The following is a 13,367-nucleotide window of genomic DNA, read 5'->3' as shown; positions in this document are numbered from 1 at the left end:
TCCTGTTGTCTGTTATGTCTGTTCAGCAGGTTGGCTATTGTTTCTCTGGCGAGGGCTTTGTTAATAGACGTGAACAGTGCTGTTCCGTCTAATGAGACCATAGTTTCTTCCTTGTCTATGTGTATATTTCTGATGATGTCCAAGATTTCCTGTGTTGATTGTATAGATTGTCTGGATCCGCTGATCAGGTGTTTCAGTTTCTGCTGTAGTTCTTTAGCCAGTTTGTGTGATGGTGTCCCCGGTAGCGATAATATATGGGTCTGAGTGGGATGTCTGGTTTGTGCACTTTCGGTAGTCCATAGAATCTGGGGGTGTTGTTGCTTTCAGGTTTCATTCTTTGGAGGTCAAACCTGGTTATCTGTCCGTTTTTTTTTGTAGGTTCCTCTGTGTTGCTTATCCTATTGGTGAGCTGTGGGGTGGGGTCAAACTCCCTCTTTTGGTAGGTGTTGGTATCTGCAAGTAGTTGTGCTTTTTGGATGTACTCTGCTTTGTCCAGGATGACCGTCACTCTGCCTTTGTCTGCTGGTAGTATGATTACATTCTTATCGTTTCTTAGTGCTTTTAGTGCTTCCCTCTCCTTGGTGTTGAGGTTATGTGTTTGTCTTTTCCTTGTTATCAGGGGTACGATACTTTGTCTCACTGTTTGTTGTGGTTCTTCTGTCAGTCCATTGTTTCTGAGTGTGCATTCTAGTGCTGCTAGGAAGTCTGCTGTCTTGGCATCCCTGTGGTTGTAGTTGAGAAACCTTAGCCAGATTTATGGCCATTCAGAATTAGGCCATTCAGCTCGTTGAGTCTGCTTCAAACCCATTCTCCTGCCTTCTCCCTGTATTCCTTAATCAACATACTGATCAAGAGTCTATCTATTTATACCTTAAATAGACTCCAGTGACTTGACCTCCACAGCCTTCTGTGGCAATAAATCCCATCGATTCACCAGCTTTGGCTGAAGAAATTCCTCTTCACCTCAGTTCTAAAGGGTCATTCCTTCATTTTGTGGCTGTGCCCTCAGGTCCAAGTGTGTTCTACTCGTGGCCTCTCATTTTTGTATAGTGTCTGAGTAAGATACCCCATCCTCTGAACTTCATGGAGTACAGATCCAGAGTCCTCATCCACTCCTCATAAACAAGCCCTTCATTCCCAGGATCATTCTTATAAACCTCTCCTGGACCCACTCGAAAACCAGCAAATCCTTCCTTGGATAGAGGGCTCAAAACTGCTTACAATATTGCAAATTCAGTCTGACCACATCCTTTTACAGCCTCAGAAGTAATCTCTACTCTTGTATTCTAGCCCTCATGAAATGAATGCAAACATTGCATTTACCTTCTTGATTGCCAATTGAAGCTCATGTTAACCTTAAGAAAATCCTGAACTCTACCTCCTAAGTCACTTTGAGCTTCAGATTTTTGGAACACTTTTCCCATTTAGAAAATAGCCTATACTGCTACTTTTTCTACCAAAGTGCATAACCTCACACGATTTTATATTGTATTCCGTCTGTAAATTCTTTGTCCACTCTCCAAGCCTGTCCGAGTTATTCTGCGATCCCCCACTTCCTCATCGTTATCTGTCTGTCCAAAAATCTTTGTGTTAACTGCAAACTTACCAACAATGCGCTCAGTTCTGTTATCTAGTTTGTTAATGTATAATGAACAGCTGTGGTCCCATGACTGATCACTGCGGATCTCCATTAGTTACCAACTGCCATCCTGAAAAAGATCCCTTTAACGCTGCTCTGCGCCTACTGTGAGTCAGCCTCTATCCTCTATCCATGCCTGTACTTTGGCCCAAATAGCATGGGACCTTATTTATCATATTTAGCAGCCTCTTTTGTGGCACCCTGTCAAAGGCCTTCTGGACTCCTTTTCCCAGTTGGGTGTCCATAAAATATTCTATGACATAGTTTCAAAGAGAAACCAGGAGTTCTCCTCAATGTCCTAGCCAACCCTGGCAACACCAAACAACATCACCAAAAGAGATTAATTGATCATTATCTTAGTGGTGTTTGAGTCATTACTGTTTGACAATTGGCTGCCAGATTCTTAATGTTGTAATAAAATAATGTTATTGCCTTTTGAGTCAACCTAAGATTGCAAATGTCATTATACATAACTTTCTTTAATTTGGCTGCCAGTCTGGATGAGAAAGGAATTTTTGAACTAAACATTGTGAAAGATCACAGCCATGAATAGCAGTCCCTCCACAGTCATTGTCTCAGGTTTAATGAGACTACTTGTAGAACTGGTGACTCTATAGAGTCATAGAGGTGTACAGCATGGAAACAGACCCTTTGGTCCAATCCGTCCATGCCGACCAGAAATCCCAAACCAATCTAGTCCCACCTGCCAGCACCTGGCCCATATCTCTCCAAATCCTTCCTATTCATATACCCAAACAAATGCCTTTTAAATGTTGCAATTGTACCAGCCTCCACCACTTCCTCCGGCAGCTCATTCCATACTCGTACCACCCTCTGTGTGAAAACGTTGCCCCTTAGGTCCCTTTTATATCTTTCCCCTCTCACCCTAAACCTATGCCCTCTAGTTATGGACTCCCCCACCCTAGGAAAAATACTTTGTCTATTTATCTTATCCATGCTCCTCATAATTTTGTAAACCTCTATAAGGTAACCCCTCCATCTCCAACGCTCCAGGGAAAACAGCCCCAGCCTGTTCAGTCTCCCCGTAGTTCAAATACTCCAACCCTGGCAACATCCTTGTAAACCTTTTCTGAACCCTTTCAAGTTTCTCAACATCCTTCCGATAGGAAGGAGACCAGAATTGCACGCAATGTTCCAACAGTGGCCTAACCAATGTCCTGGACAGCCACAACATGACCTCCCAACTCCTGCACTCAATACTCTGACCAATAAAGGAAAGCATACCAGATGCCGCCTTCACTATCCTATCTACCTGTGACTCTATTTTCAAGGAGCTATGAACCTGCACGCCAAGGTCTCTTTGTTCAGCAACACTCCCTTGGACCTTACCATTAAGTGTATAAGTCCTGCTAAGATTTGCTTTCCCAAAATGCAGCACCTCGCATTTATCTGAATTAAACTCCATCTACCACTTCTCAGCCCATTGGCCCATCTGATCATAATCCTGTTGTAATCTTAGGTAACCTTCTTCGCTGTCCACTACACCTCCAATTTTGGTGTCATCTGCAAACTTACTAACTGTGTACCCTCTTATGCTCGCATCCAAGTCATTTATGTAAATGACGAAAAGTAGAGTCTGACTCTACGTTGAGCTTCTGACTCCACATGCACCCTGTCACAAAGATCACCCATTTGCATCTTGATGATATTTTCCACCTCTCCATATCTCAGCCCATCTGCTGCTGAAACCATGCACAAACCTTCATCGCTTTCAGAATCAGCTATTTTGTGAATCCCCTCTAGGGATAAAATAGTCCCTTCATGTATCTGGAGGCCCAGCCAAAAAAAAGCACATCTTCTCATTGACTCAATTCTAAGACCTCAGATCTTAGTGTTCATCTCAAATTGACTCCCAGATTTCTTTCATTTTGATTTCTGTCTAAAGAAAACATGGTTTATTCCTTTAACATCTACATTTCTTCTTTTCAAAGGCTTTGAATTCCATATACACCCAAGTCCATTCAATAGCTATATAATATTCCAGTATCTTTGAAACTGACGTCTTTTCCTCATTCCTAGTGACAAAAGAAAAATAGGATGTGTCATTTGAAGTATGATTATTCTGTCATTTCTAGCTTCCAACCTCTCCCATTGTATATCTTATCTCTACATAACACTCCTTTTTATTTACATCTTATTTCTAGTTAGTGACTTTTGAGAAGATTTGTAGCTCAGGTCGAGGTTCAGGATGTACGTTTGCTCACAGAGCTGGAAGATTTGTTTTCAGATATTTTGTTACCATACGAGGTAACATCATCAGTGAGCCTCCAGATGAAGTGCTGGTGGCATGGCTCGCTTTCTATTTATGTGTTTAGGTTTCCTTGGGTTGGCGATGTCATTTCTTGTGGCCATGTCATTTCCTGTTCCTTTTCTCAGGGGATGGTAAATGGGATCCAAGTCAATGTGTTTGTTGATAGCGTTCTGGTTGGAATGCCATGCTTCTCGGAATTCATATGCACGTCTCTGTTTGTCATGTCCTCGGATGGATGCGTTGTCCCAGCCAAAGTGTTGTCCTTCCTCATCTGCAGGTAAGGGTAATAGTGAGAATGGGTCATGTCTCTTTGTGGCTCGTTGATGTTCATGTATCCTGGTGGCTAGTTTGTCCAATGTAGTTTTTGTTACAGTTCTTGCAAGATATTTTGCATATGACATTAGTTTTGTTTGTTGTCTGTATAGGGTCTTTCAAGTTCATTAGATGCTGTTTTAGTGTGTTGGTGGGTTTGTTAGCTACAATGGTGCTAAGAGGTGTGAGTAGTCTCGCAGTCATTTCCGAGATGTCTTTGATATAGGGGAGTGGCTAGGGTTTCTGGACGTGTTTTGTCTGCTTGTTTGGATTTGTTGCTGAGAAATCTGACTGTGTTTATTGGGTACCCATTCTTTTTGAATACACTGTATAAGTGATTTTCCTCTGCTCTTCATAGTTCCTCTGCACTGCAGGGAGTGGTGGCTCATTAAACTAATGTTTTAATGCAGCTCCGTTTGTGGGTGTTGGGATAATTGCTTCTGTAGTTCAATATTTGGTCCGTATGTGTTGATTTCCTGTAAACGCTGTTTTGAAATTCCCCATTGGCTGTTCGCTCTACTGCGACATCAATGGATGGCAGTTTGTTGTTGTTTTCCTCCTCTTTAGTGAATTTTATGCCAGTAAGGGTATTATTGATGGTCTTGAAAGTTTCCTCTAATTTGTTTTGTTTGGTGACAATGAAGGTGTCATCCATGTAGCGGACCCAAAGTTTGGGTTGGATGGTTGGCTGAGCTGTTTGTTCGAGTCTCTGCATTACTGCTTCTCCTAAGAACCCTGATTTCAAAGATCCTATGGGTGTTCCGTTGGGTTGTCTGTAGGTTTTGTTGCTGAAGGTGAAGTGGGTGGTAATGCATAGGTCCACTAGCTTGACGATACCGTCCTGCTGATGAAGTTGGTGGTGTTTGGTGTTTGTGTCTTTGTTCTTCTAATAATGTAGTCAGTGTTTCCTTGGCCAGGTTGATGTTGTTGGATGTGAACAGGGCTGTTACGTCAAAGGAGACAATTATTTCATCCTCTTATATCTTGATGTCCTTGATGGTCTTCAGGAATTCTTGGGTGGAGCGGATGCAATGGCGTGAGTTTTCTATTAAGTGTTTTAATCTTTAGCGTAGCCCCTTGGCCAATCTATAAGTTAGTGTTCCAGGCCGTGAGATTGTGGGTCTGAGGGGGGCACCTGGTTTGTGAATTTTGTGTAATCCATAGAAGCGTAGAAACTAGCCACAAAGAGACATGACCCACTCTCACTAGCATCCTTACAGATGAGGAAGGACAGCACTTCGACTGGGACAACACATCCACCATAGGACAAGCCAAACAAAGACATGCATTAGAATTACTAGAACATGGCATTCCAACCAGAACTCTATCAACAAACACATTGACTTGGATCCCACTTACTGCCACCTGAGAGAAAGAACAGGAAATGACATCACCAACCCAAGGAAACCGAAACACATAAATAGAAAGTGGGCCATGCCACCAGCACTTCATCTGGAGGCTCACTGATGATGTTACCTAGTATGGTGACAAAACGTCTGAAAACGAACCTTCCAGCTCAGTGAGCAAACCTACATCCAGATCCTATTTCTCGTTTCTGCTAATTTAGAAGTGTGCCACTCTGTAAATTTGTTTTTCTTCCTAAATCCTCACCACACCTTGATTGCATCAAATTATATTCCGAGCTATATTCTTACCTGGTGCTTTGACGTGAAATTTGGCTTGCATGTCTTGAGATTTTCCTTCCTTTTTTTTCATCCACAGATGTAAGATCCATGCTTGTTACAAATGTTTCACTCATGTGTTGCTAAGTCCTTTCTCCTGTTTTGTACCCCGGTGCCTTCCACATGAAGGGCTGTTTGCGATAGTCTACTTTTTAATTTGGGAAAACAAAACCAGTATCCACTCTTCTGTGCATTGTTTAAGCAATTGTAACAACTGAATGCTATTTTAAAATTGATATTAGTATTTTTCTGACACGTACCTAAGCCTAGAAAATTCTTGGTATAGTTAAGTTCGAATTTGGAGGCATGCTTAGAAAAAAGACATCTTATTTTTGACCTAGAATATTCTATACTATTTGATTGACTTGTTCTTTACTCAGGCAGGAATTGTACCTCGATCTGATGGAAGTACAAATGTTACAGAGAATTGGTTGTCTAATGGATCAATACTGACCTCTCAAGTTCATGCTGCTGCAGTCAATGGAGACAGGTGTGCACTGCATAAACTCATAGCAGGTGAGCAACCTTATCTTTGTAGTTAATTACTATAAGGTTGCAAGAGTTATACAGCTGACATGTAAAAGTAAATGAAATATTGCTCCATTTCGGTAAGGTGATTCAAAGAGTATAGATTCAGCAAAATTGCCTACCTTGACTCAGTCTTTTCTCCCCGATCCAGTCCCTGCCCATGTACATCCGTGATTCCTCTGACACTTTATATCAGCTTCAGAATTTCCAGTTTGCAAGCTCCAGGCACCTCCTGTTTACCATGGATGTGTGATCCCTTTATACTCTCAATCCCCTCTGGTCAGAGGGGTGAAGAAAGTGAGGACTGCAGATCAGACTTGAGAGTGTGGTGCTGGAAAACCACAGCAGGTCAGGCAGCATCCGAAGAGCAGGAGAATTGATTTTTTGGGCATAAGCCATTCATCAGGAATGAGACTTGTGGACAGGCGGGGCTGAGAGATAAATGAGAGGGCGGTGGGACTGGGGAAAGGTAGCTGGGAATGAGATGAAGGTGTGGATGGGAGAAATAGGTCAGAAGTGGGAAGGAAGGAAGATTGACAGGTACGACCGGTCAAGGGGGCAGTGTAGAGTTAGAGGTTTAGGACTGGAATAAGATTGGGGGAGGGGAAGTGAGGAAACTGATGAAATCCACATTGATCCTGAGTGGTTGCAGTGTTCCAAGGCGGAAGATGAGGCGTTCTTCCTCCAGGCATCAGATGGTAAGAGTTTGGCGATTGAGGAGGCCCAGGACCTGCATGTCCTTGGTGGAGTAGGAGGGGGAATTGAAGTGTTCATCCACAGGGCAGTGGGGTTTGTTGGTGTGAGTGTCCCAGAGATGTTCTCTGAAATGATCTGCAAGTTGGTGTCCTGTCTCCCCGATGTACAGGAGACCACGTTGGGGCAACGAATCAGAGTCAGAGGGGTGGCAATGGATGCTTGCATGTGCCCCAGTTATGTCTGTCTCTTCGTGGGATATGTGGAACATTCCTTGTTCCAGTCCTATTCTGGTTTCCACCCACAACTCTTTATCCGATACATCAATGATACCATTGGCGCTGCTTCCCTCTCTTGTCTGAATTGGAAACGTTAATCAATTTTGCTTCCAATTTCTACACTGCCCTTACTTTCACCTGATCTATCGCTGACTTCTCCCTTCCCTTACTCGGCATCGCTATTTCCATATCTGGGAAAAGACTGGCCACTAATATCCACTGTAAAAGCTCCCACAGCTACCTGAACTATACATCTTCGCACCATGTTTCCTGTAAAGACTCCACTCCATTCTCCCAGTTCCTCCGTCTCCATTGCATATGTTCCGATGAGGCCAACTTCGACAAGGGAGCATCTGAAATGTCCACCTTCCTCATCCGAGGATTCCCAGCACCCTCAACCGGGTCTAACCCATCTCCTGCTCTTCCGCCCTCACCCCCTTTCTTCCCTTCAGCAACAGCATTAGGGTTCCCCTTGTCCTTGCCTACTATCCCACCAGCATTCACATCCGGAAGATCATTAGATGTCATTTCCGCCACCTCCAGTGACTTGCCACCACCAGACACATGCTCCCCTCCTTTCCTTCATCTGCCTTCTGCAGGAATTTTTCCCTCTGACATAACTTGGTCCATTCTCAGCACTATCCCCACAGCACCTTGCTCTGCACCTATGAAGCTGTAACATTTGCCAATTTATCACCACCTCATGCAAGGGCCCAAATATACCTTCTGGGTGAAGCAACACTTTACCTGCACTTCTCACAATCTAGTCTGCTGCATTTGCCGGTCACAATTTGGTCTCCTCTGCACTGGGAAACTAAGTTTGGGTGACTGCTTCACAGAACATTGACATTGACAGAACATTGACTGCAAAAACAACCCTGAGCTTCCAGTTGCCTGACACTTCAACACAACACACTGTTCTTTGGCTAATGTCTCTGTCTCAGGCTTGCTGCACTGCTCCAGCGCAAGCTGAAAGAATAAAACCTCAATTTCTGCTTGGATCCCTGCAACCCCTTGGTCTTGATATAGAGTTCAATAATTTTAGGGCCTGAACTCTCCCATGTCCCATCCCTCTGTCTCACATGCCAGGTTTTGTTATTACATAATTTGCCATTATACACTACCTATTGTTAGCTACGAACAGTCTCCATAGATAGCTATTCACCCTCCCAGCCAGATCATTGTTGTCGCCTTTGTCTGTCCAACTGCTGTCTCTTTTTGGGCTCTAACTCTATCTATTGTTTACTCCTTATCTCCTCCACCCCACCTTATGTTCTGAATGTAAACTGACATTTTCCTAGCTACCATCAGTTCTGAGGAGGAGTTACTGGACTCAAAACGTTAACTTTGATTCCTCTTCACAGTTGCTGCCAGACCTGCTGAGCTTTTCCAGCAACCTCTGTTTTATAAGCATTTAAATCTGTTTTGGTGCACTTAAGATAACAGAAACCCTTTTTTTTATTATTCCATTCCAAAGACATACTTTGAAAATATAAAAGCAAAATGAAATCCGGATGGAGAGAATTTGATTGAAGTCAAATAAAATCGACCATCGAACCCTTACCATTTTGATTAATACAGCTAAATCTCATTGATATTCTTGAATATGATATCACTTTCTCTGTAAATAATTTCACTTACTGTTGTCAACCTTTTGTTACAAGTTGGTTTTCTGAGTGAATTTTCTGAATGAATGAAAATTCATTCCATTCTCATTAAACTACTGACATCTCAGCTTTGCTTTCTGGTTGTGTGGTAGCTGTCATCCTCTGTGGTTGCCTCTCATCTAGTATTGAAAATGTGTTGCTGGAAAAGCGCAGCAGGTCAGGCAGCATCCAAGGAGCAGGAGAATCGATGTTTCGGGCACGAACCCTTCTTCAGGAATGAGGAAAGTGTGTCCAGCAGGCTAAGATAAAAGGTAGGGAGGAGGGACTTGGGGGAGGGGCATTGGAAATGCGATAGGTGGAAGGAGATCAAGGTGAGGGTGATAGGCCGGGGTGGGGGCGGAGAGGTCAGGAAGAAAGTTCGAGGGATTTGACTGAGACAAGGTGGGGGGAGGGGAAATGAGGAAACTGGAGAAATCCGAGTTCATCCCTTGTGGTTGGAGGGTTCCGAGGCGGAAGATGAGGCGCTCTTCCTCCAGCCGTCGTGTTGCTATGGTCTGGCAATGGAGAATTCCAAGGACCTGCATGTCCTTGGTGGAGTGGGAGGGGGAGTTGAAGTGTTGAGCCACAGGGTGGTTGGGTTGGTTGGTATGGGTGTCCCAGAGGTGTTCTCTGAAACGTTCCGCAAGTAGGCTGCCTTATCTTCTGTTACACAGAATAAAAATGTCAAAATGTGATTTAAAGGCTACCAAAGCATAGTTTCTAGGTATGGTAACTCTATACAAATTCACCATCTGCATCCAAGCTTCCAAATGTTACTGTTAATGTTCACCTAAATGTGTGGCATTACCAACTGCCAATTATATAAGGCTACATTCAATCAATGACACAACTTAGAGCAAGTTTATTGAATCTTCAGACCAAGACTTTCAAACTAGGATTTTTGCATATCACCCAGAAGATAAGAATAATTAATTAAACAGCTTGTCGATGTCCCACCTCATTTCTCCTGGTAAACTGTCAGCCATTGCCAAGGTTACTCTTTTGATATATAAAGAATGTCTGAAATTATTCTGTTACGTTTCCTTATTCTCTTTGGTATTTTCTAAGTAATCTTTCAAAGATGTTATTACATACCTTTGGACCAGGTGGGACCCATGTGCACAGAGACATTAGTGTCTGGAACAGCAGTTTCTCAATTAAATATACGGTCATTTTACAGGGAGGAGCATCCAGATAAGGCAACATACATATGGATTGGGTAACCGTTACAATCAGCGAGTGTCAATAGTAAAGATTACATCCATCTGCTGTTACACAATGAAGAACTGGCTTCACATAATGAATACTTTTCACCTTGTTAAACTGACCTCACATGCTGATTTCTTCCAGTATTGTTAAATGGCTCGACATAATGACTGCTTTGCCACCTTGTTAATCCATTACCCTTGTCTCTAGCACCCCATTGTTAACTGTAAATTCTTACCTGATCTGAGTCATGCTCAGCTGAATCTCTTATTTCACAAAACTCAGAACTTAACTCTTTCCCTGCCTGCTTATTATCCTATACACATTCTCAACATGAAGAATGCTCTGAAAGTTTGGGACTATTTTTATCGGAATTGTAAGGATTACGGTCACATTTGATGTGTTTAAATTATGAAGATTGAGAGTGAATAGAAATGGAGTTCAAAGTTTGTAAGAAGATTTGTAGCTCGGGTGCTCGTTGTTGTGGTTCTGTTCGCCGAGCTGGGAATTTGTGTTGCAGACGTTTCGTCCCCTGTCTAGGTGACATCCTCCGTGCTTGGGAGCCTCCTGTGAAGCGCTTCTGTGATGTTTCCTCCGGCATTTATAGTCGAAACAACATGATCAGCTATCCTTAGTAGCCATACACGCAGATGACAAGCAACATGAATTCGACTGGGACAACACTACTATTATAGAACAAGCCAAACAGAGAACAGCCAGGGAATTCCTAGGGGCATGGCACTCATCTACAGATTCAATCAATAAGCACGTTGACCTGGACCCAATACACTGACTACTGCAACGGACAGCTGGAACTGACAACCGGAAGCGGCAGATTCAAACCACTACAAATGCCGGAGGAAACATCACAAAAGCGCTTCACAGGAGGCTTCCAAGCACTGAGGATGTCACCTAGACAGGGGACGAAACATCTGCAACACAAATTCCCAGCTCGGCGAACAGAACCACAACAGAAAGAGCGTTTCTAGTGTTAAGAAACCTTGAGCAAAGAATATCCATAATAAATCAAATACTAGGTATTTTGGGCAAATATTCAAGAAATCTCTTCTTGTGGAGATCAATTATAGTATACCATGACAACTTTGTTGAGGCAATTTCCTTCCCACACCCTTCCTGTAAAAATGCAATCCCATACTTCTAATTCCTCTGCCTCCACCATTTCTGCTCGCAGGATGAGCACTTGCACTGCAGGACATTCCAGATGTCCTTCTACTCCAAGGACTACAATTTCCCATCCCCGGGATCAATAATCCCCTCAATTGCATCTCCTCCATTTCCCGCGTCTCTGTCCTCAAACAAAACTTCCCTGAACCACAACAAGGGTAGAGTCCCCCTGGTCCTCACATTTCACCCCACAGTCTCCAAATCCAATGCGTCATCTTCCGCCACATGCAGTCTAATCCCATCACTAAAATGATACTTTCCTCCCCATCCCTGTCCACTATTCACAGGAACATTCCCTCTGTGACTCCCTTGTTAGGTGCACACTCCCCACCATGCTGCCCTCCACACTCAGAACTTTCTCCTGTGGCCGCCAGAGGTGCAAAACCAGCCTCCATACCTCTCCGCTCACCTCCATCCAAGGCCCCAAAGAATCATTCCAAGCCCAGCAGAGATTCACATGCATTTTCTCTTACCTGATTTACTGCATTCATTGCTCCCGATGTGGTCTTCTCTATGTCGGAGAGATTGAGCACAAACTCGGGAACTGGCTCAGGGAACATTTATGGTCCGTGCTCTAATCAACCCCACCTTCCGGTCACCATCCATTTCAACTCCCCCACCCACTCCCACATCCTGGGCCTCCTCAACTGTCAACACATGGCCACAAGCAAACTGGAAGAAGAATACCTCATGTTCTGCTTCGCGAGCTTACAACCATATGGCCTTAACAGAGAAATCACTAGATTCCAAATCTCCACATCACCCCCACCTCATCCCAGGCCCAGCCCCCCTCCTCCATCCTACCTCCTTAACCTGATCCTACCTGTCCATCTTCCGTCCCACCTATCCACTCCACCCTTTCCATTGACCAATCACAGCCATCTTCCACCTGCATCCACCTATCGCCACCTCACCCACTTTCCCCCTTCCCCTCCCCCCAGTCCGGATGAAAGTTTTCGACCTGGAACGTTGACTCACCCCCTTCTCTGTTGCTATTTGACTTAGAAGCACACTAGCTTTCGGAGCGCCGCTCCTTCTTCAGGTGATTGTGGAGGATACAATTGTAAGACGCAGAATTTATAGCAAAAGTTTACAGTGTGATGTAACTGAAATTATACATTGAAAAATATCTTGATTGTCTGTTGAGTCTTTCATCTATTCATACACCATGATAGTTTCACTTTTTTCATGTGTAAATCACAAAGCTTTTTTTTAAAAGTTGCGTTCTCGGGTTAACTGTAACAATTGGTGTTAGCTGGACAATATGTTGAAAGTGTTAGCCCCCTGTGTTCTCTGTCTGTGCCATGATGTTTAAATTGATTCTAATCTAAAAAGTGAGATAACAGAGTTTAACATGAATTCATGCAGTTTTTGAGCAAAGTACAATGTCACTCTGCAAGTACAAATTCACCCCACAAACATATATGTATATGTGTGCACGTAGGTGTTTGTGTCTGTGTGTATGTGTGCTATAAATTCTGTGCCTTACAATTAAACCTGTTGGACTATAACCTGGTATTGTGTGATTTTTAACTCTGTACGCCCAGTCCAACACCAGTATCTCTAAATCATGGCTACTTGACTTGGTGTGCTTTTTCCAGCTCCAGTCTTTATTCATTCCCAGTTTAAATGCAGACAATTATAATACAAGGCGTAGATGTAAGATTTTATAAATGTATGGAAGATTATATTAGATTTAGAATTTAAATGTATATTTGCAAATATTGTTTGCCCCCTCAGTCATCCATGCCTTGTTGCCAGCTGCAATCATCCTGCTTGGATTTGTTTCTTCAGCTGCTTGGCCTTCCTTTCTTCACTGATTCCTTGACCAGACCCTCTGCTCTTTAATCCTTTTGCACATGCTCAGTTCTTATTTTCAACTTTTTTGATAGCTTGACATTTCCTTGCTCTTCATGCTTCACGTAC

At 43.3% G+C, this 13,367-nt stretch overlaps 1 protein-coding gene across 13 annotated transcripts in view; it reads left to right on the top strand.

Annotated features, from left to right (window-relative positions):
- Nucleotides 1–13,367, top strand: part of invs (inversin) — a 277,037-nt gene that overhangs the window by 58,592 nt on the left and 205,078 nt on the right. For 11 of the 13 annotated variants that reach the window (XM_043690031.1, XM_043690027.1, XM_043690029.1 and 8 more), the window contains one exon: nt 6,286–6,421. The exons of 1 other annotated variant lie outside the window; for it this stretch is intronic. In XM_043690031.1, coding sequence (XP_043545966.1) covers nt 6,286–6,421 — 136 coding nt within the window. Of the gene's footprint in view, nt 1–6,285; nt 6,422–13,367 lie in introns of those variants that run through there. One more of the 13 variants, XM_043690039.1, reaches the window with a different exon arrangement.

The sequence above is a fragment of the Chiloscyllium plagiosum genome, chromosome 5 (assembly GCF_004010195.1).
Source record: "Chiloscyllium plagiosum isolate BGI_BamShark_2017 chromosome 5, ASM401019v2, whole genome shotgun sequence".
In the NCBI taxonomy this organism is placed as follows: Eukaryota; Metazoa; Chordata; class Chondrichthyes; order Orectolobiformes; family Hemiscylliidae; genus Chiloscyllium; species Chiloscyllium plagiosum.
The sequence above is the reverse complement of the archived record's forward strand: the minus strand, read 5'-3'. Positions and strand labels throughout refer to the sequence as shown.